The sequence below is a fragment of the Leptonotus elevatus genome, chromosome 10 (genome assembly GCF_054856555.1).
Source record: "Leptonotus elevatus isolate MCC_2025b chromosome 10, RoL_Lele_1.0, whole genome shotgun sequence".
NCBI classification, from domain to species: domain Eukaryota; kingdom Metazoa; phylum Chordata; class Actinopteri; order Syngnathiformes; family Syngnathidae; genus Leptonotus; species Leptonotus elevatus.
The window spans coordinates 17,828,134-17,849,389 of NC_141248.1; the positions used below are offsets into that span (position 1 = coordinate 17,828,134).

The following is a 21,256-nucleotide window of genomic DNA, read 5'->3' on the forward strand; positions in this document are numbered from 1 at the left end:
GTACCCAGCGTATTGGGTTGAGGATTGGAGAAATTGACTTCAACTTCATTACACAACAAAAGTGCTTCTGCGCCTCAGCCTGCACAAATCCAATCTTCAAGTTATATTTGCCGGGTGCAATAATCAACTCAACCTTGGGTGAATGCAACCCAATCTGCTTCAATTCCACAGCTACCCAACAAGTGGGTTAGGATTGGAAAACAACCCAGCATGTTTTTTTTTTGTGTGTGTGTGTGCGCGCGTGCGTGTGTTCGTGAGCGTGGGCGGGGAGTTGTCAGACTATAAATTGATGTAATTGAAGTGGCTGGATGAGCAGCGCGCTGAATCCAACTAAGCCGCACTTGAAAGGAGAACGCGCGTTGCGGAACGTGGCGAGAAGATTTCATCACGGCCGTGTGACTTTTGTGTACTTTTCACCTTGTGTGCTGTTTGACCTTGCGTCGTGTATCTGCGCTAAAATCATGCAAATACAGTGTTGGATCAAATAAATAAATACATCATTTCAAATCATATTTCGCCTTTTGAAATGAACTGAAAATGCCTTGAAGACATTCCAGCCTCCCCCAAAATAAAAAAGTAATGTGTATTATTTTTGTTTAAAAAAAAAAGTAGCACTCTACAGTCTCGCATTCATTGTGCTGCTCCTTCTCTGTGCCCTTTGGCCACCAAGGGGCAGTATAACACATAAATAGAAGCCAATTACAACATCTATTAGTCTGGCATATGCCTGTGAATGAACTTCAAATTCTGTCTCCAGCTCCCCACAACAAGCTAAAGCGCTATAAAAATAAAAAATAAATAGATGGCTGGAGGTTCATGTGACAGCAGACGAAGCGACGGGAACTTGCAGTATTTGATGTGATCGGCGTGAAGGTTTTTTTTTTTTTTTTTTTTTTTTTTCAAAACGATGCATCTTTGAACTTGCTTTTGTCGAGTTGCACGCGAGCGTGCTAATGAGCGCTGGTGCAACCTGCAGTCGGAACTCAGCCTGGATTGTCTACTGAAGTCGCTTGTGACTGTAATTGCGTTTACGTTTGGGGTTGACCGATAAGACTATAATGTGATGAAAGTCAATTAATTGTTGACATCATTGATCTTTTTTCAGTACAGTGTATCGTCAGTGACCCAGTCAACATTTTAGGCTGTGATAAATGATCGATTCCTGGCGAAATCTGAGCAAATCATGACGTCATGTGAACGCGTCGAAAGTGACCAGATGGGGGCAGTGTTGCCTCTCGCAAATTTGAGGCAGCTGCACCCTCCAGCGCTTTTCATCCCCCAAAGACTCCAAGCCACTTTCTGTGACTGATCACACCTAAAGGGCTACACAAGGAAAGTTATCATCTACTGCAGAGGACATTCTGTATGTGGGAAAATTGGGAATACAATCTGTGTGTGTATATGTTTATATCTGCAAGCAATTAGCTGCTGTTTCCATATCAACTGAAGCAGCGAAAGCTCGCAGAAATGATTTGGCTTCATTATGAAAGGATTACCAACTAGAGTGCCAGTGAGCCGCGTCTCATTTAAAATTCACATTTGCTATTCATACATTTTGAGAATGTAGCAAAGTTATCCACTCGAGGTTTCCTTCCCCCCATGCGGTTTCTGGACTTGGCGTGCGCATATTACGTTTAATGAGCAGCAGAAAAAAACGGACCACAAGTTTTGAGTGTCAAAGTATGGACAGAAGATTCCAGTTACAGGAAGTGCAAATGGAAGAAAATATGGAGTTTTAGTTCATCCCCAAGGGTGTCTGTTAGGGTTCAAAGTCAAATTCATCAATTCTAAACTCCCCCGGATGGATGCAGTCATTGGTTGAGAGTGTCTCTACACATTTGTTCATAAACTGGAGTGTCGCTCAGGGCTTCCCAACTGCTATCACCTGAGATAAATATACTTTTTACACAGTTGGGTCAAAAGTAACTCAATTATGGATCAAAAATGGACTGATTCACTTTATGGGTCAATTTGACCCAACTTTGGGGTTTAAAAAAAAAAAAGGGTAATTTTGTATAACACAACAATGAAAGTTGGGTCAAATTGACCCAAGTCGATGATCTGACCCAATTTTCTAGGTGGTATTGTACAAAATTACTTTTTTTGTGTGTGTGTGTTAAACGACCCAGAAAGTTGTGTCAAATTAACCCAAGTAGATAATCTGACCCAACTTTCTGGGTTGGTTAATACAAAATGACCCATAGTTGGGTCAAACTGACCCAAGTAGACGATCTGACCCAACTTTCTGGGTTGTTTTATACAATAGGACCCACGTTTTGACTCAAAGTTGGGTCAAATTGAACCAAGTAGGGGATTGGTCACTTTTTTACCCATAGTTGGGTTATTTTTGACCTAACTGTTTTTAGAGTGTAGTAATCGCTAATTAAATAGTTACTTTGTAAATAATTACTTATTTGTGTAATCATACAAACTAGTTTTGGCACAAACTTGCTAACTAGCTTGGTAGAAGCGCCATGTTTGTTTATTATTGAATGTTTGTAGTTGTTGCTAACCTGTTTTGTACTCTTATCAGTGTTTTTTGGCCGTGACATCCTTTGGCGGAAAATATTGGCACTTGTTGTATGCGCCATCTGAAAAGAAAAGAAAACAGCCGTTTGTTTACATTCAAACAAACCTTTAATTTGAATGTTTAAATTTGAAATGTTTTTGCTTTCATAGTTGTTTCGTAGCCATCTTGTGTATGAACATTAGCAGAAATGTGCAGCACATTTCCAGTGGATTCCTTTCTATATAAAATTGTTTTCAAAGTTAACCTCTCGTACCAGATGTGCTATTTTTATTTTTATTACAAATATACACACAGAATTGGACAGAATTTTTGGTACCCTTCCGTTAAAGACAGAAAAACCTACAATGATTACTGGAATAACTTGAAACTGACAAAAGTGACGTGTCCAATTACTCAAGAGGATTTGTTAAATTGGACCCACATGCTGTTGGTGCAAGCAGCCAACGTTGCCCAGCCCTAATTGATACGTTCAACCTCCCCACATTCAAACTACCAAAAAGTCCGTCTTTTCGCGCGTGACAGTTCAAGGTGGTGTTATTGCTTTGGTTGCGGTCCAGTGCCGACTCTTTTGGCCTCACTAAAACTGCGCCGCGTATTTATTCTGGCACCGGCATGTTGGAAACGAAGCCCAGCGCTCTGGTGTGCGATTGCCTCATATTGTTCATTCCCACTCTTCTGGACCTTTTGGCTCCAAATGGAGCTCTTGGAGCCTCGTCAAATTGCCTTGGCAGAGGCTGTCTGACACAGAACCGATGGTGCCGCAAGCATACTGAGGCAAAAAGAGACACTTTTTTTTTAAATGCAGTTTTATGTTGGACAGCATAATGGCGGGTGTTAAGGTCTTTCGTAAATCCACCCCTCTGATCATACTTTGTTTTCATATATTGCTTCTTCCCGAGACGGACGGGTATGGGCTCACATGCCTCATTAGAGCTCATTGTTGATGTAGCTTTTCTCCCGTGGGTGTCTACAAAGAATGTAGTGGGCTGTTCACATTTCATAGCACAAGGAATGCCGCAACATACGTACGCTATCTGTACCTTTTTGTTCCTGGAAACTTTGAGGGTACATTAGGGTAGTTTTTCTTCTTTCTTTTTTTTACTTTAAATGGCACAAATTGACTCAAACTATTTCTGATAATGGGTGGGCAAGTTACATCAAGTTTTTATCAGTAGCCTATAGTACTTATTACCTTACTTATCAGCCAGTCTGAAAATCCAACCAGGACATTGTATTGTTTTAAGAAGAAATCAGACCTTAGTTAGGAGCCCTGTGGCATCTCTATCAGCCCATGTGCTATTTCTCTCTTATCTGCAGTGCAACGTTGTTATTGACCCTAACCCTACCTACACTCTAAAAACAGTTGGGTCAAAAATAACCCAAATTGTGTCAAAAATGGACCAACCCAACTTTTTTAGTTATTTAACCCAAAAAGTTGGGTCAAATAAATTGAATAGCCCACAAAACAACCGTAAAATTGGAAGTTGTTTGGGTTGTTCATTTGACCCAACTTTCAGTGGTATTTAGCTCATAAAGTTGAATTGTGTTAAAAAAAAAAAAAAAAAATATATATATATATATATATATATATATATGAAACTGACCCAACTTTTTAGCCCATAAAATTTAGTCAAATAACCAACAAATAATTTTTTTCGGTTGTTTTTGGGTTATTAATTTGACCCAACTTTTTGGGTGAGTTGAATAACCCAAATGGATTAGGTCAAAAATGAACCAACCCAACATTTTGAGGTGTATAGCCCCAAATGTTAGGTCAAATAAAATTAATAACCCAGAAATCAACCCAATTTTGGGGTCGTTTTGCGGGTTATTTATTTAAACTTGGGTTGGTTAATGGATTATTCATTTGACCCAACTTTCTGGGTTATTTAGCCCATAAAGTTGAATTGGGTAAAAAAAAAGAAGAAATTGACCAAACTTTTGAGGTATTTAGCTTAATTAAATAACTCAAAAAAGTCAGTCCCTTTTTGATCCAATTTGGGTTAATTTTGACCCAACTGTTTTTAGAGTATAACGTGGACTGAGCTTGTTCATTAGACCCAACCCCCCCCCCCCCCTAACCCTAACACTAAATCCTAAACACTAAACATGTGATGTCATTTTTTCATTTCAAAGTGTGACAGTTTTGATCGTGATACGATAAGTTGACTCACAAGTGGAAGAGAAGAGGGCGTGTCCCCGTTTGCCAGCTTTCCGCGGCAGCATCTTCTTCGCCCCCCCCCCCACCCCCACCCCGCCCCCTCGCGTCGACGGGGGCAGATGTGCGCACCTTGTAAACGTTGAAGGCGAGATTGGAATTCAGTTGTCAGCCTCTTGTCATAAACATTTTATCCGCCTTTATCCTTGTCTGATTTGAGGCCTGCTGGCTGCGGGGCGGCCGCGCCCTCGTAACATTTTTTTTGCTGGAATACAAGACGAGGCTGCTGGCAAGGAGCGCTCGTATATCTTTGATACTTCTGGTGAAAAGTTAACCTTGGCTGGTGGATTCTGCGAGTCGAAGGCGTCTAATATATTGTTGGCCCTTTTAATCGGTTTTTATTTTACGGGCTGACAATATAGGGATTTGAAGGTAACGGTAAAAATTCATTCATCTATTACTGATGTTAAAAGGGCTTTTAAATATCCATATTCATTTGACAGATGACAGAAATTTGTCACCATTCCCAAAACTGCTTAAGTAATATTATATATGAATATTTTTTCACCACTATACATGAATAAATGTTTCAAACTACTAGAGTCATTTCAAAAATTGGGGGATTATTGGGCATTCTTTACTATCAAATTATATTATAATCAGGACAGAGTGTGGACTGGAGAAAGTACTTAAAGTTTGCTAAACTGACCATGTCCAAATTTGGTAAATTTGAGGAGGGTTCACTTTTTTTTTTCCCAGACTGATACCAGTGCAAGTACTCAACTCTTGAGTAGTCACAGGTACCGATACAAAGTACCAATACCACTATAGTTTTGATACATACCCCCCCCCCCCCAAAAAAAACCCCACACAAAAACAAACAAAAAACAATTAATTTTAACGAAAGACCTATATACTGTAACATTTTCCCTAAAGTTGAATGAAATTAATGGATTTTTTTCCCATTTTTGTCATTTCTAATTCCTGATCATTAAATAGCCACAGGAGGGTACTTCACAGTTATGTACTATTGGTCAGTTTCCAGGTGTGTGTCTGTTGTTGTTATTATTATTATTTTTCGAACACGTGTATAGGTTATATTTATATAATATCTTTGAGTAGATTTTTTTCCTTCTTTTCTTAACATGTGTGCGTTCGTGTTTGAAAAATAACATTTATTATGATTATTATTATTGCTAATTTATTTAATTTATTTATTTTTTAACAAATTATTGACCAATTTGAAGAGTTGAAAATGATTTGCTCTCTTTATTAATGGCTCAACAAATATGCTTATTTTATTTTTTATTTTTTATTTTTTTAATTGCTTTCCTGAAAAGTGATGTTATTTTTTAGATACCAGGATTCCCTCCTAATTTCAGCATTCGGTAGTTGGACATGTAAAGAAACACTCATACACACAACCACTTTCTTTTCCTATACACACCATGATCCAATATTAATAATGGTACAAACTTAACTTAACATTGATCAATGATCAAAACGGAAGCTTATTTTTGATACAGCTCATGCAGGCGCACTTAATGAGTGTGTGGCGTAAACGATTGTGTTCATTAACATGCATGGCACGCCTCCCTGCAGTGAAAACATTGTTGCAATCATGTTTCGCGAGTTGCGGGGATTACAACACAGCTTCATTCACGCGCACGCCACACGTGCATTGCTGCTGATTAACTCCCGCGCCCTCTTTTTTTTTTGCTTCTTCTTCTTAACACTGCGAAACTTGAGTGTTCCGCATCACAAAGACACACAAACAGTGTGGCTTGTTTCAATGATGTGATTTATTAAAGTTACGTTGAAGCGCAGCTACCTTTTTTGAAAAGTCTGGCGGCGCCTAAAAAGGGCCAACTTTGCTCGAACCCAGCGAGACGAAACGCTGCGAAACCGCAACGGCCATTAACCGCAACAAGACATAATGGCGTTATTACGGCGGCGCTCGGCAAGAAGAATCATATCACATAATTGAGCGAATGTGGGTTTCTCTGTCTGGCTAATGGATTTATCCTAATGGTCCCCCCCCCCCCCGTTGTCCGAAAGAGTTCCCTTGGCTGAGGGAAGGATCGCAGCGGCTTCATTGGGAGGATCCTCATTAGCGAGCAGACAAACGCAAAAGCCGGATGATAAGACGTTCGCCTTGTAAATGGCCGACTTTGTGTTTTGTGGCACGCAGCCGTGCAGTCCCTCAACAGCCTCAACGATCAGATCGCTCAATTCATGGTGAGCCGGCCGTGGGGCCTGAGTCACGACGAGCGCCGCTTCCTGAGCGGGGAGCAGGAGGGGGCGGACCCTTTGACCAAGTCCATGACCCTCATGAGACACCTGCTCATGGATGCGCAGGTAAACGAGAACATTTTCACTTTTCGTTCCATTTGATCTTGATTTGTATCCAGTTTACTTGACGTATTGTGCGAATGGAAGTGATTTAGGTTTTATGAGCGCAGGTGTACAGGTGCGTAGCTAGAAATATTCCAATGGGGGTGGTTGTGCATGTACCGTATTTTATCATAGCATCACACAGTTAGAATCTCATGACGTAAAATTCACACATATCACGTTGCTTGCTATGGTGATGATTTTATTTTTAGAGTTTGCAATCAGGTCAATTGTATATTTATTCTTTATATATATATACATATATATATATAGTTCATGTACAGTAAATAACTTGTGGCAGAGTATCATGTGGTCTAAAATACAGCATCCATGTGAAAGTGGCAGAAAAATTGCAGATATCAAAATTGTCCCCCAGGTTTGAGAGTGGCCATAAAAAAATGACAAAGGGTGGTCATGGCCACCCCTGGCCACCATGCAGCTCCGCCCCTGGAAGTGCGTTAATTTGCGTCATGAGCAATTTGACAAAAAACAGAAGCCAAACTTCACCGACCTCAACAAACTAAATATAAATGATCCTAAAAAGCAACACTAAATTAACCAAAATAATGTCATTACATTTAATTTCATTACAACCGACAAGCTAACACAACCAAAGCTTCAAATTATTATTTTTTTGGTTCATACATGATTAGTGCATTTAAAAAAAAAAATCATTTTAAACATGATTTGAAACAACTTAAGTGAACCACATATTTTCAATTATTTTTTATAATCATGTCACAAATTGACGCTTCCAACAAAGACACATCTCTTTTTTTTTTTATAGTTGTTGTTGTTGTTATTATTATTATTAATATTATTATTATTGGATTGGACTGGATTGTAAAACCAAATCATCTCAGTCCATCTGTATTTAATTTTTTTTTAATAAAAGCACAATTACTGGAAAAATACATATAGCGGACAAGGACATGCTGTTGAATTATTTTATAGAATTGTTACATTGAAAGCGTCTTGAGCATTAATTTTGTGTTATTTTGTTTGTGTTGATCAGCGGCAGATGACGCGCGTTTCTTTCTTTTCTTTTTCTTTTCTAAGAGTGAAATAAAGATTTGAATTTATTTATTTATTTATTGTTCATGAAATATTTTATAACTATGTTGTACTTATTATATCTTAATAAATTAGTTGATACTATTCATGTAACTGTAAATAATAATAATTTTTTTAAATATATCATATCAATTCTTCTTTTTGCATATGATCATTAGAATTATACATTTTCCTCAATGACAATGAATTGATCAAATATAGTTTGTAATCCTCTAAAGTTTCAAAACCCTAAAAAAGATATTTTTTAAAAATGGTATCATGACCCTTTTCTCCTCTGGAAAGACAAGTCATCATCCGCATGGCGTTCCTTCCCTCTTCCCTTTTTCAATGCATCCCCGTGCACTCGATGATGAATGTTGGCCGCCGGTCGCTCTCCTCCGCATTCGTCCCCGCGAGTCGTTGACTCGACGGCGCTCACCTGCAAGCCGAGGTCAAACGCGGTTAGCCTGCACTCTGTCACGGCGTTCTTGAGGACTAAAGAGTCGGCGGCGGCTGATGGATGGCGAGGAACTTTGGCGGCTGATGGAGGAATGATTTGTGTGCACGTTCTCTTCATCTCTTCTATTGAACGTGGACAAGTTAGATGGCTCTGTCAGAAAGATTTAAATAGTCTGCACACCGCAAACGATCCGGTTGACAAAGGAGGCTGGCTGTTGCTATGACGACTGCCGACAAAGGTTGTTTACACTTGCCCCCAAAAAAGGAAAAAAAAAGTCAAAGTCATTCTGAGGTGTGTGTGCATACCAGGAAGTGACCATATTGAATAGAATACGGCCTCGGAAAACGATTGCCATTATTTTCACGGCATGTTTGTAAATACGTGCACATGTAATTGCTGAAACGTGCACAAAGGCGGACAACGAGCACACGACGAGCACACGGACGAGCGCAGGCCGGTGGACTGAGAGAGGGGAGCGTGCGCCGCTGCAGGGGCGGTCACAAGCGTTGCCCGGTCAAAGCGGCTCATCTCATCCTTTTGACAGGGTTCCCACGATCCTTAAAAAGTCTTCAACTCTTCCAGCCACCCGTGAGCCATGGATGTAAACACAAGGCCTTATTTGGCATTAAAATGTCTCAAATCAACCCTTCAAAAGTCATAAGTGTTAAAACATGAAAAGTAGGATTTTCTGATTGTGAATAGCCTCAAATCTAATGTAACATTAAAAAAAAAATTAATAATCCAATGATTCTCGTGGTAACATCATGCAAAATATTGATGTGATTTTAAGCCGAGACTCTTAACTCAATTACTCCCAGCCATTTTCACTGAAGCAACCCCCTTCGCTCCCGGCTGTTTTACTGGATTTTGACTGATTTTGCGGATTTATTCACAAATCAGTTTAAAACAGTGGGGAAAGCAGCTTTTTTGCAACATGGCCCTGGTTGATCTCTTATACTCTGCTGTCACCTGCTGGCCGTTTTGGTAATAACTACCATTGCCTCAACCATTGTGTGTGTGGTCAAAACGAGGTAAAATGCTTTGACTGTCAGACTGTGTGAGACGAGGGACTTTAATGAGATGCAAGTGGCTGCAAAGTGTGGGGGGGGGGGGGGGGGGAGTCAGTCAGTACAAATCCACCGGTTTTCATCCATGTTATCGGGCGGCCATTTTGTCTTGTACTGCCACCTGCTGCCAACTGAAATGACAACACGGTGTCTAAGGGCTCAGCTTGCGAATGTCACATGACCAAACCCAGGAATCAGGTGAGCCACGATCGGTTGTTACCTGAGCCCTTCGGCACTGTGATGTCATTTTCAGTCGATAGCAAGGGGCAAAATGGCCGCCCCCTGAGACGGATACAAACAAGTGGGTTTTGCTACATAACTCATATTCCACAAATGTAATATTAATCAGAATTTAAATAGATAATGCCACGTCACTCTCATTGATCTCTCGATTTGGGCTGATGTTGAAGTTTAAAACTTTACAAAGTGATATTTGAAGCTCGCGTTGACTGAGCCTTAATCTTACAAATGTAGTCATTTCAATTAAAAAGCTGGTAGATCCGGCTTAATTCATTATTGATCGTGAAATAATTAAAGCTGCAGTATGAGTCTGAGCCAAAATAAGAAAAACAAAATAAATTGGGGAGGCGAATAATCCCGGGAGGTTTGAGGCGTTGTTTTTCCGTTCATTTCGTCCTGAAATCAGGACAAAATGAACGACTTAGGAAGGAGAAGTGGGAGGAGGGCAAGAAAACATAATCAAATGATTACCTTAATTTTCCCCCGCTGCCGTTAAATCAAACCAACGTGACCGTTTCCAGTCAATCAAACACGGCTTTTCATTTGAATGCGTCCTGTGATGTCAAATTTTGACACTTCAGCGATCAAAAAGCAGCCACTCGACGCCGTTGAATGTTTATTTCAATGGGCGTGGTCCAGTTTCCGTGGTGTTGCCACGGAAACCAGTTTGCTTGTCACACGGTACGATGGGGATGATCGCTGCGCTCAAGCTCAGAGAGATTTTACATGATATGGAAGGAGGAACAAAAGTGCCAACGCTCAAAATTAATAAATGACCAAATAAATTCATGAGTAAAAGTGAAAATAAAAACGGATATTAAAAAAATATATTTGGAAGATTTAATCCCCCAAAATAAATATAAATGGAAATAACAAATAAAAAATAAAATATACTATATTTACATAAATAAATACATTTGTATTTAATTTTGGTCCATACTGCCAGGATGAAATGTTAATCAAAGGAGGGGGCGGGTCCTAAGCGTGTCTTGGGTTGGACTCCGCCGTTGCAAACTGCCTTGCATTGCTTGGCAACAAGTCGCGGTTGCAGTGGACCAGATAGTCGTCCAACCCAAGACACGGTTAGGACCGCCCCCTCATTTGAATAACATTTTGACCTGGCAGTATGGACCAAAACTGCCAAAATTCAAAATAAATAAATAGATAATTTGGCTAAAAGTAAAAAAAATATTATATATATAATTAGTCATTAGTCATTTATTTATTTAAAATTTTGGCATATAAATAAATAAATAACTTTGCTTGAAAGGCACAATTTCTTTCCCAAAATGTTCTTGGTTGTGTGATGTCAAGCTTGATATAATGTTTAGGAACTGCAGAAACTTGAATGCTTAGAATAGCAATTAAAAAGTAACTTTTGAACTCTTGAAAACGTTTTTGTGTCGACTTAACCGCAGAGTCGTCCTAGGAAAAGGCCAACTTCCTGTTGAGCTTTCACATTCGATGCAGAGAACACACAGCGCCGAGTGGTCCAGTTTTTATTGTGCCGGCCGCCGCCGCCTCCACATGACAGAATTCTAAATAATTCACAAGACGCCGACACAGCGGGCGCGAGGGCCGACGTAAATGATCAGTCCGGCATGAAAACCTTCCCGCCGCGTCAACGCCGTTTTTTTCCGCGCCGCCCTCGTTTGGCTTTTCAAGCCTCTGGAAGAGCCGACGTTCGGGCGAGCGCCGGATCAAAGGTGGGATCGTTGTTATCGGAGCCCCTCAGTTCCCTGTTGACCTCTCGTTTGAAAGCCTCCGCAGCTTGCGCGCGAGTTCGCCAACGAGAAACGACTTGTATCTGAAAGCAATCATTGCGAGGCGGCACGCCGGCAAGGCATCATCGGTCTTGGGTTTGACCTCGCACACGTGCAGCCGAGCAAAATATGCCTACGGTTTGATTCTCCTTGACTGGCAAAGGCTGTCACGGCTGAGATACTTTTGAGCAAGGCACCTCGTTTAAAGACCTGCTTTGCTAAAGGAGTTCATTGTATGCCACTTGCAACCTCCAAACTTGATGTTATCGTCAACGGAGGACCTCGTTGACGGATATTGTTGATATTTGGATCGATCCGCCCACGCTTATTAGCAGTTGTGGGCTGGAATACGTCTCCGTGCAGCACAGATTTCTAGCAGCTCTCAAAAAATGGACAAAACATTTTTTTTTTACTCATTCACTCCCAGCCATTTTTACTGAAGCAACCCCCTTTGCTCCCGGCTGTTTTTACTGGATTTTGACTGATTTTGCAAGGCCCACAGAATATTGTGTTCTATTGCTATAAAAACATGGAACCTACCAAAAGAAAGATTAGAGTCTCTTCATCAGGAAAAAAAGAAGTATATTTCTATCTGTTTCCGTTTTGCAGCAATTAGCATTAGAATATAGCTAAGTTTCATCTTTATTCAAAAATCTATTTAGAAATGTGAGTAATGAGCTTTTTTTCAACACGGCCCCTGGTTAATCTCTTTTGCTCTGCTGCCACCCGTTGGCCGTTTGTGGAATAACTACCATTTCTTCAACCGTTCTTTGCAGTTGAGAGGCTGCATCAAAGCCTTCTGTATGCTCTAGCATAAAAAAACGTATAAATGCGTCTTTGGGACACTTAAACATTTAAAATAGAACGTATGAATGCGTTCTTGGGAGCAAATGAGTTAAAGACCCTGAAAAGGGAATTCAGAGATTTTTTAGTTTTTTTATTTATTTTGTTAAGTTCGGTAAAATTGTTGTGAACAATCTGATATGCTATGATGATATTAATCATAATTCTGCATTTAGATTAGTGGGCGCACATACAACATATTTTAGGAATTTTTTTTTTGGGCTTTTAATAATGACGCAGATAATCTACCTGCCAAACTTTTATTTAACACCGCCCCCTGCTGTTGTCTGAAATTGACGTTAAAGTGTGCCCTCGGGCTCGCTTTGTGAACATGTGACCAAACGCAAAACAATGAGCCGTGACGTTCACAAAGCGAGCCCAAAGGCACTTTGATGTCAATTTTGCTTTTCAAAGTTGTATTTTTACCAAAATGGACTTCATATTGCCCATTTTGCTTTTTTTTTTTTTTTAAATAGAGTTAAGCTATTTTTTATGAGGAAACATTAAAGTTGTACATTTGCCAGTGAAGCAGAACGTTTTCTGACTATAGCTAGCATTTTTCATTTATTATTATTATTTTTAAATAAAGTTTTGATAATATTAAAGAGTAATATTACTCAAAATGGACACATCACACACAGGCACACTTATATTACTCACAATATTACTTCTTATCAGGCAACATTTTTATAGTATAAAGCTATATTTTTCTGAGGAGAATAAAAACTAAACTTTATTGTTAATAGAAAGTTGACAAAAGAGGAAATCTCATTCTGTTCCACTCTTGAATTTGTAATATTCCAAGAAAAATATTTTCAGATATCAATATGGTCACAAAGAAAAACGGCTGTTTTGATTAGAGTCGTGTTCCCTCTTGTATAACAACGCCCCCAATTTGTCACGTACATGACAAAATCAAACATACGCTATGCAGGGGGAAGATTTTTGCAAGGTTACTGGAAAGCGTGCTGAATAATTCATGGTGGCTGTCAAAATGTTATATGGTAATTAGTTTGCCCACATGCAAACTGTGTAAAAAAAAAACATTAAAAAAAAGTAGAGGAACATTATATTATATTATTTAGTTTTGCGTGGTGCTTAGTGTAAACGTTGCCTCCTAATCCCTCACAAACTCCCCGAGCCAGAAGCGGTCGGGACTAATTTGGCATGCAGATGAATTCAATCCCCAGTCCTTATTATTTAACACTTTTAAGTCGTTTACAATACGAATAAATTGGAGCTATTAGATTGGAACACACGCACACACAAAACTGAAAACCGTCTCATCAGCACAGCGCGCATTTGCATAACCGTTGGGCGATGTGCGAATATTTAAAGAGGCGCGCTGCCCTCTAACTTGAGCGGCAACTTCCAGTACAACTTCAATTACATTGCTGCACCGAGCAGCCATATTGTTCTAATTAAAATAATCAAAGTCCTGCTGTCAGGTTGGCACTTCTTCAGCGCTGTTGTGGCTCGGGCTTAATTGCTTTTGCATTTTAATGTGCCGGTTATCTGACTCTGTGTGTGTGCAAGAGAGAGCAGGTGTGTGTGTTGTGGGTATGAAAAGACTCTCAGCAGCCCAGCAGAAAGTGGCGGATTTTTTTTCTTTTTTTTGCTGAGTGTGGTCATCACCGCTTCTTTTATTGCACGCTTGAACGTTTTTCAATTTGGCCCTCCCGATAAGTCGACATGTTTGGACGCTCTGAAAAGCTGCGCTTGTGTGCTACTACATTTTCCAGGTGCGGAAGCCGCTCACATTTTATAACGCCGCCATTGCGAGTTTCTCTATCCAGAAGATGAAAGTCACCTGGGCCAAGAGATGATGACATTTTCATTTCTCTGCCGCTTTAATGTCAAACGCGCACAACGGGAATCGGAACGAATTTGAACGATCAAAATAGGCTCGATTATCGGAAAGATTATCCTGAGCGATTATTTTGTGGTGCGTGGTTAGTTCAAGGCGCCTCTTGAGTTTTAATTGATTGCTCGTTCCAAAAAGTACAACATCAAACCGGTAACGTTTCGTTTTTAGCAGTACTCGATCTCGTGGCGCAGAAACACGAAGAGTGAAGATTCAAATCTTGCTAGCAGTTTCAAGACGACGTGCCGCAACTTTAAAGGGGGAAAAAATTGACAATAAAATGTTCTATGTCTAAACATGACATTCTGATTAATATTACATTTTTGGAATTTGTGTTATGAAGCAAAATCCAGCCATTTTTATCCATCTCAGGGGGCGGCCATTTTGCCACTTGCTGTCGACGAAAGATGACATCACTGTTGCTCACTTCTCCGGTAACAACCAATCACAGTGCAGCTTCAGAAAACAGGTGAGCTCTGATTGGTTGTTGCCTGAGCCCTGAGCAACTATGATGTCATCTTCAGTGGCAAAATGGCCGCCCCCTGAAATGGATGAAAAATGGCTGGATTTTGCTTCATAACTCATATTCCAAAAATGTAATATTAATCAGAACGTCATGTTTAGACTAGTAAGGTCGCATAGAACATATTATTGTCAAGACATTTTTTATTTAAAGGTTAAGGGCTCCCCATCCCATGTTGTAAGTGGAAGATGTAGAATGGCAAATCTTCAACCGTTCAAAGTTCGCAACATCGCAGATGTAACAGCCAATTAAAAATGGGCAAAAAATAAACTTCATGTACGAAGCTTGCCTTTTCACCCTGCACTTAGTTTTCTCTGCATTGGCAGCGCGAAGGACATATTTGGGAATGCTGACAAAGCAGCATGCCAGAAAAGTAGCAGGAGAGCTTTTGCTGCTAGCTTAGATAAAAAGTAGAGCACACCTCGGCAATATGTATTTGTCATTGTGGGAAAAACAAAACAAATCCCTGGCTTTGAACCACAACCTCGAAGGAAGCCCTGACTGTGGTTTGATCATTGATACAATTACGGAGTCACTTCAATTGATCCAATTACAAGTTTTGTGGTTCATTACAGCGTTGAGCAACTAATTAGACATCCAAAAAGTTTCTGCTACAAGAGGCTAACCCTCCCAAATCAATTAGTTTTGTCTTTCTGCAGAAAAGTCAGCATTCATTTGCGGTATATGTTTACTTGGGTTCTGACTTGTGAACAGCTTCTGAGTGGTAATTGGGTGGACTCTCGGCGAGCCAGATGAAGACATTAGGATGCTGTCCAGTGGCCGCTGTGCTAATTAAGCCGTTTGGCCAATCTTCAAGGTCACGCAATTTGCGTAATGAATGCAAAGTTGTAGTTTGACATTTGAGTCAATGTGCCTCCCCGGATTTATGTCGACGACTTGGTCGAGAAGTTCAATATGATTTCCATTTTTCATGTACTAATTAAGGACAACTGGCTACCCATAGCGGCTTATTAGCTTCGTTTTGCATAACGCTAACAGGAGCATGAAAATATTAGCTTGATTTTGATTAGCTGGATTTGTTTAGCTAAGCTAATTGCCTGAAGACTTGTGACTATTTCATGTAATTCAGTCGAACATGTGGTCCTCTTCATGTACAGTATTTAATTGACAATACAACAGTTTTATTTTTTTAACTCATTCACTGCCATTGACGGCTATAGACGTCAAAAATTCATTTGAACTATTTCTATTAGTTTAACATTGTTTTCCACTTTTGTTAACAAGAGTATGAAAACCTAGATTTTTTTATTGTACATTTTGAACACATTACATTTTTGATTAATTGTGAGTTAACTATTGAAGTCATGGGATTAATTATTATTTAAAAAAAATTATCGCCTGACACCCCAAATTTTTTATATTAAATTTTTTTCTTTTAAAAAGAAAAGATTATTAAAAATAAAAACGTTTAAAAAAAAAAGATGATTAAAAATGAGGGCCGCAGGCGATTAAATTTTTTTGTAATTAATCGCATGACTTCACTAGTTAACTCACGATTAATCACAAATTTTATAAAATGTACAATATATATATTGTTTTAAGTTTTCATACTCTTGTTAAACTAATATAAATAGTTCCAATGCATTTTTGACGGGTGAATGAGTTAATATGAATGGTGTAGCACAAGCTAATTGTAGCAGTTAGCTATTTAATCACACAACAGTGGGCAGTTGCTGGTCATCAAAGTCACAAGCTAATAGCTTACCGACATTCTTTTAGTTAGAAAGCCTGAATATTATAGATTATCGTTCAATAGTACAAAGAAAAAACCTCACTCACCACTCACTGGATTTTATTGTGTAGTGTTATGTAGCACCATTGATTGTGCCGCGCCGTGTTTTCTCATGAGGCCGTTGTGGTCGTGGCGAGGACAGCCATTTGGATGTGACAAAGAGAGGCTGCGGTTCGAGTGTATCGATGAAGAATTTATCACCTTCAATGCGTGTGTCAAGACAAGAAGTATCGATTTAGAGCTAGGCTCAATAGAAGTGTTACCAAAAAAAAAAAAAAAAAAAAGATGAGATGATGATTACGCTCAACAACAAAAAAGCAGATCGCAAGTAGAAATGACGTCCTATTATTACCTCTGGCAAGGAGTGGCAAGTTCAGCACTCTCACTTGCTGATGTGCACTTTTAAAACTGCACTACATAATCTTGTATTGACTGATGTACTGTTGTTTTTTTCCCCCTTCATAAGTATTTTTTGTGATAAACTGACCAAACTTAAGAAATAATTATATTTCAAAAGAACAGTAAAAAAAATAAAAAATAAATACGTAATTAAATAAATACTTTACGGATTTTTTTTTTAATACTCTAGTTGTACTGTATTTTCACAAGGAAATATGAGAATAGAGTTGCAATTTATAAAAAAAAAGACAAGAATAAATGTTGATAAATAAATAATAAAAAAAAACAAATTTTACAAAATAAGAACACAAAAATAGTGGCAATTTATATTAAAAAAAAAAGACAAGAATAAATGTTAATAAATAAATAATGAATATATATATATATATTTTTTTTTTTACAAAATAACACAGAAAAAAAAAGGCCCATGATATTTTGGGAATACTGAAAGAAAGTATGTAATGTTATAAGAACTAAAGTGGAATGTCAGAGGAATAAATATATATATTATATATATTGATTGGGGAAAAAGTTAACATTTTTATGGATGAAAAAGTCTATATTGTGAGATTAAATTAGCATTGTCTTTAAATCTCCTCATTTTAGAGCAATAAACTCAGAAAAAAAGTCAAAATTTTAAAGGATTTTTTTTGCAATAATTTGTTGTATGTTAATGAGAAAATACTAAAAATGTCAGAAATCTCAATGTTATGAGAATAAACACGATTTCCAGGTTCACTTTTTTAAAGAAAAATCTCATAATGTAAACATTTTTACAATTAAAAAAAAAAGTTAATATTTTGAGACTTGAGTTGAATTTTTTTACTGTAATTTACGAGAATGTAAATCCTAAAAATAGTGACTAAAAATCAAGTATATTTGCTCAGGAAACTTTTCCCCCATAGGTCAGTCACAGTCATGAAGATGCCCAAACCCCCCCCCCCCCGTCCTCCCACATGATTTTTTTTTCTTCTGGAGACATGACCACAATATCAGCTTCAGTTCTCCAGCTCACCAGCAGGGGCCACCAGTGAGAACCGAGTGAAATGAGGCAAGAAAGATGAGCAGATTTCCTCCTGGAGGTCTTTAGTGCAGACACCCCCCCTCCCCCGCCGCCCCCTCCTTGTCTCGCCCTTGTCTTGCATTCGGTCCCGCGGGCCGGCAGTCAGGCCTTTATCTCACGCCTCATCGTGTTTCATCCCAAAGCACCTCTGACGGTTATCTGGCGAGCCGTCTAAGTGTTTGTTGTGACCGGGCGGCTTGAGATGGGCTGGGCATCGTGCTTGCGGGGATTGGGAAGGGAAATTGGGTGCGAGCCGCCGCTGCGTGTTTGACAGCTGATGATTGCGTCTGTGACTTATCTCACAGCCGCCACAGGGATGGTCTGCTACACTTTAAGATGGGGGAACGTTTGGCATGTTTCATTTGCACTTTGGAACATCGGCTTCATCCATCGGCTGCATGCACTTCACAAATAAAAGTGCCTTCTACACTGTTTGTTTTCATAATACTGTATATACAGTGGATTTAAAAAGTTTACACACCCCTGTTCTAATCAGAGGTGGTAAATCCAGGTCCAGAAAGTAAAAACCCTGCCACATTTTAGCGTTAGCCCCAGGTGCTAGCCGGCTAGCTCCCATGGTGCTTGTTTACCTTTTAGGGAGCTAGCTAGCTAGCATCAGAGGCTAAAGCCAAACTGTGGCAGGGTTTTTATTTTTCTGGACCTGGATTTGCCAGCTCTGGTTCTAATGCCAGGTGATCAAGATCATTTCCAAACGTCTTCCACTATTAAGTGACCTATAACCTTGAATGTGATTGGTTAATTCTGGACACAGCCAGTTAAAAAAGGAAATTGAGTAGTACGCTTTTTTTTTTATATATCCACTGTTGACTGTCCTTTTTTTAAGCGACATTGACATTAACAGATTCGATAGTAAATTGACGCTCTGTATTAAATATAACGCGGCAGAAATAAGGAGAGACCTGTTGACAGTTTTTGGCCCTCTTTACATAAATAATAATCAATCATAAGAGATCTCTACACAGTATCACAAGTTGGGCATGACATCACTTATTTTTATTGGGGTAAAAATGGAAAGCGTCCCGTTGCTAATGAGTCGATATTCAATTAAGCCAAGCAGACGCTGATAGTGACTGTTCATCAATAGCTCTTGTTAACGCCACAGCCCGACATCCGCTGAATTCAACTCAAGCCGTTAACAAAGTGCCAACACGTGCAGTAGAAAGTGAGTGGCGAGCGAGTGACGACACAACGCGTGACTTTTTGTGTGCGCCTGTCCGCTTATTGATGTGCATCTGGGACACACGCTGCGACCTTTCACCCTCTCCGATCGTTTATTTCCTAACATTCCACAGTTTGAGGGGAGGGTCAACCTCACGTGGCTCTCAGTCAACTTGTTTGTTTGGGAATAGCAATATCAGGGTTTGAAGCGGGACACCGGGGGCCGGTGTTGTCGCCCGTTGTGTCCTGCATTGCTAATGGGCCGCTAAACGGGGAGGGACAGTCTAGACTTTGATAATGATCCACTGACATGGGATGGGATTAGACATGCAAACAACGCGATAGATCCGCACTGCAGCTGAAGCAACAATGAATGTTTTTTTTATTTTTTTATTTTTTTAAATTGTGAATTACGTAAACATTTGGCTAAATACAGTACACGAAATGAACTCAAAACAGATTTTGAATCTTTATTGCCATCGAAAGGAGAAAAAGTTTCAAGTTCTGTTAAGTCAGTTAATAAGAATGGTCAATGGAAAATTTTCGATTTAAAAAAACATTTACTAATTTTCATTTTTTGGTTTAAATTTGTCCTATAAAAGCTTACGGATTTTACGTAACAGAACCTTAACCCTTAATTAATAAATGGATTACTATCATGTTTATTATATTATTATTATATTGTCATTATTATGAGAGCCAGCTGTGCCAGAGGAAAAAAATGAGAGCAGATTCTAAATCAGCGCTAAAAATTATTTGAGTAAAGTTTACTTGCATCTCTTATGAATAAAAATCTGTAAAAGTTTGTTGACCAGGGTAATGAAAATTACAACTTAAAAAAAAAAACATGATTGATGTCAATAATGTATCAAATACAAAAGTGAAATAAATATTTTTTAATATAACATACAGTTAAATCTAAGCGTTAGAACCATTAGATACATCTAAAAAAAAAGTATTAATAATGAACAAATTTAATTATTTGTAACTAGCTAATAAAAATACATCAGTGCATAACAGGAATGAGATAATAAAAATAAAGTAAATATGTATTACTGTGGCATACATGAAATTAAAAATAAAGGATTAAATGCATAGACAATTTCTATTTCTTTTAAATAACTCTAAAAATACATGAATACATAGTCAAATACTATGAACCCTTTTAATACAAAATATTAATAACGAAAAATTATCCTATACATAAAAATGAAATTTATGCAAAATATTATTGTATAGATAGATGATATTATAACTGACACTCAAACCCAATTTTGAAAAAAAGGCTGAGTCATTCCCACCTAAGTCTACTTGATGCTTGGCTCTGCATTATATATAAAATTGCTTTTGCAAAGAAAGATGTCGCCACGAAAGCAGGAGAAAAGGTTTAGAAATAAATCACAAATTGAGACTTTAAGATGAATATTCCCGTCAAGTGCTCGCCATCACATTTCCCATCCCATTTAATAAACTGTCAAATCTCATCACTTCAGATTGCGCTTACCAAAGATCTTCTAAACATCCCCAAGACTTTGAGTCATTGACATCCTTGATAACTGTTGACACATATCACAGGTGAGGAAGCCTTGGGGGAGGCTCTCGTGTATTCGCCAAACAGATTGAGTCGAGCCCTTGATGCTTCATCACAGCGAGCAAACATAACACAACTGACAATGCGGCGCGTTTCAAAGCTCGCCACAACCGCCCGTGATGAGGATGATCACTATTTGCTGCCCTGAACTTGTTTTTTTGCAGGCAGATCTTTGAGAAATAATCGCTCTGGACACACTCACACCACAGGATAATCGCTCAGGGTGGTCTTTTAAAAACATTGATAATCTGGCATTTTCTCATTTTGATAGCAAGTGGCGAAAAATACACACATTCAGCCCAATTTATTTAAATGCGTGTACCCGCCTTTAAACATTTACACACCGCACACCACAGGATGATCATTTCGGTTCATC

At 38.9% G+C, this 21,256-nt stretch overlaps 1 protein-coding gene across 3 annotated transcripts in view; it reads left to right on the plus strand.

Annotated features, from left to right (window-relative positions):
- The window catches only part of kaznb (kazrin, periplakin interacting protein b), a 92,421-nt gene that overhangs the window by 8,206 nt on the left and 62,959 nt on the right, over positions 1-21,256 (plus strand). For 2 of the 3 annotated variants that reach the window (XM_086086320.1, XM_086086319.1), the window contains exon 3: positions 6,880-7,046. The exons of the other annotated variant lie outside the window; for it this stretch is intronic. Coding sequence is in view for 1 of the 2 variants with exons in the window: in XM_086086319.1 (XP_085942445.1) it covers positions 6,880-7,046 (167 nt within the window). In the remaining variant the exon portion in view is untranslated. The remainder of the gene's footprint in view (positions 1-6,879; positions 7,047-21,256) is intronic. 3 annotated transcript variants of the gene reach the window in all.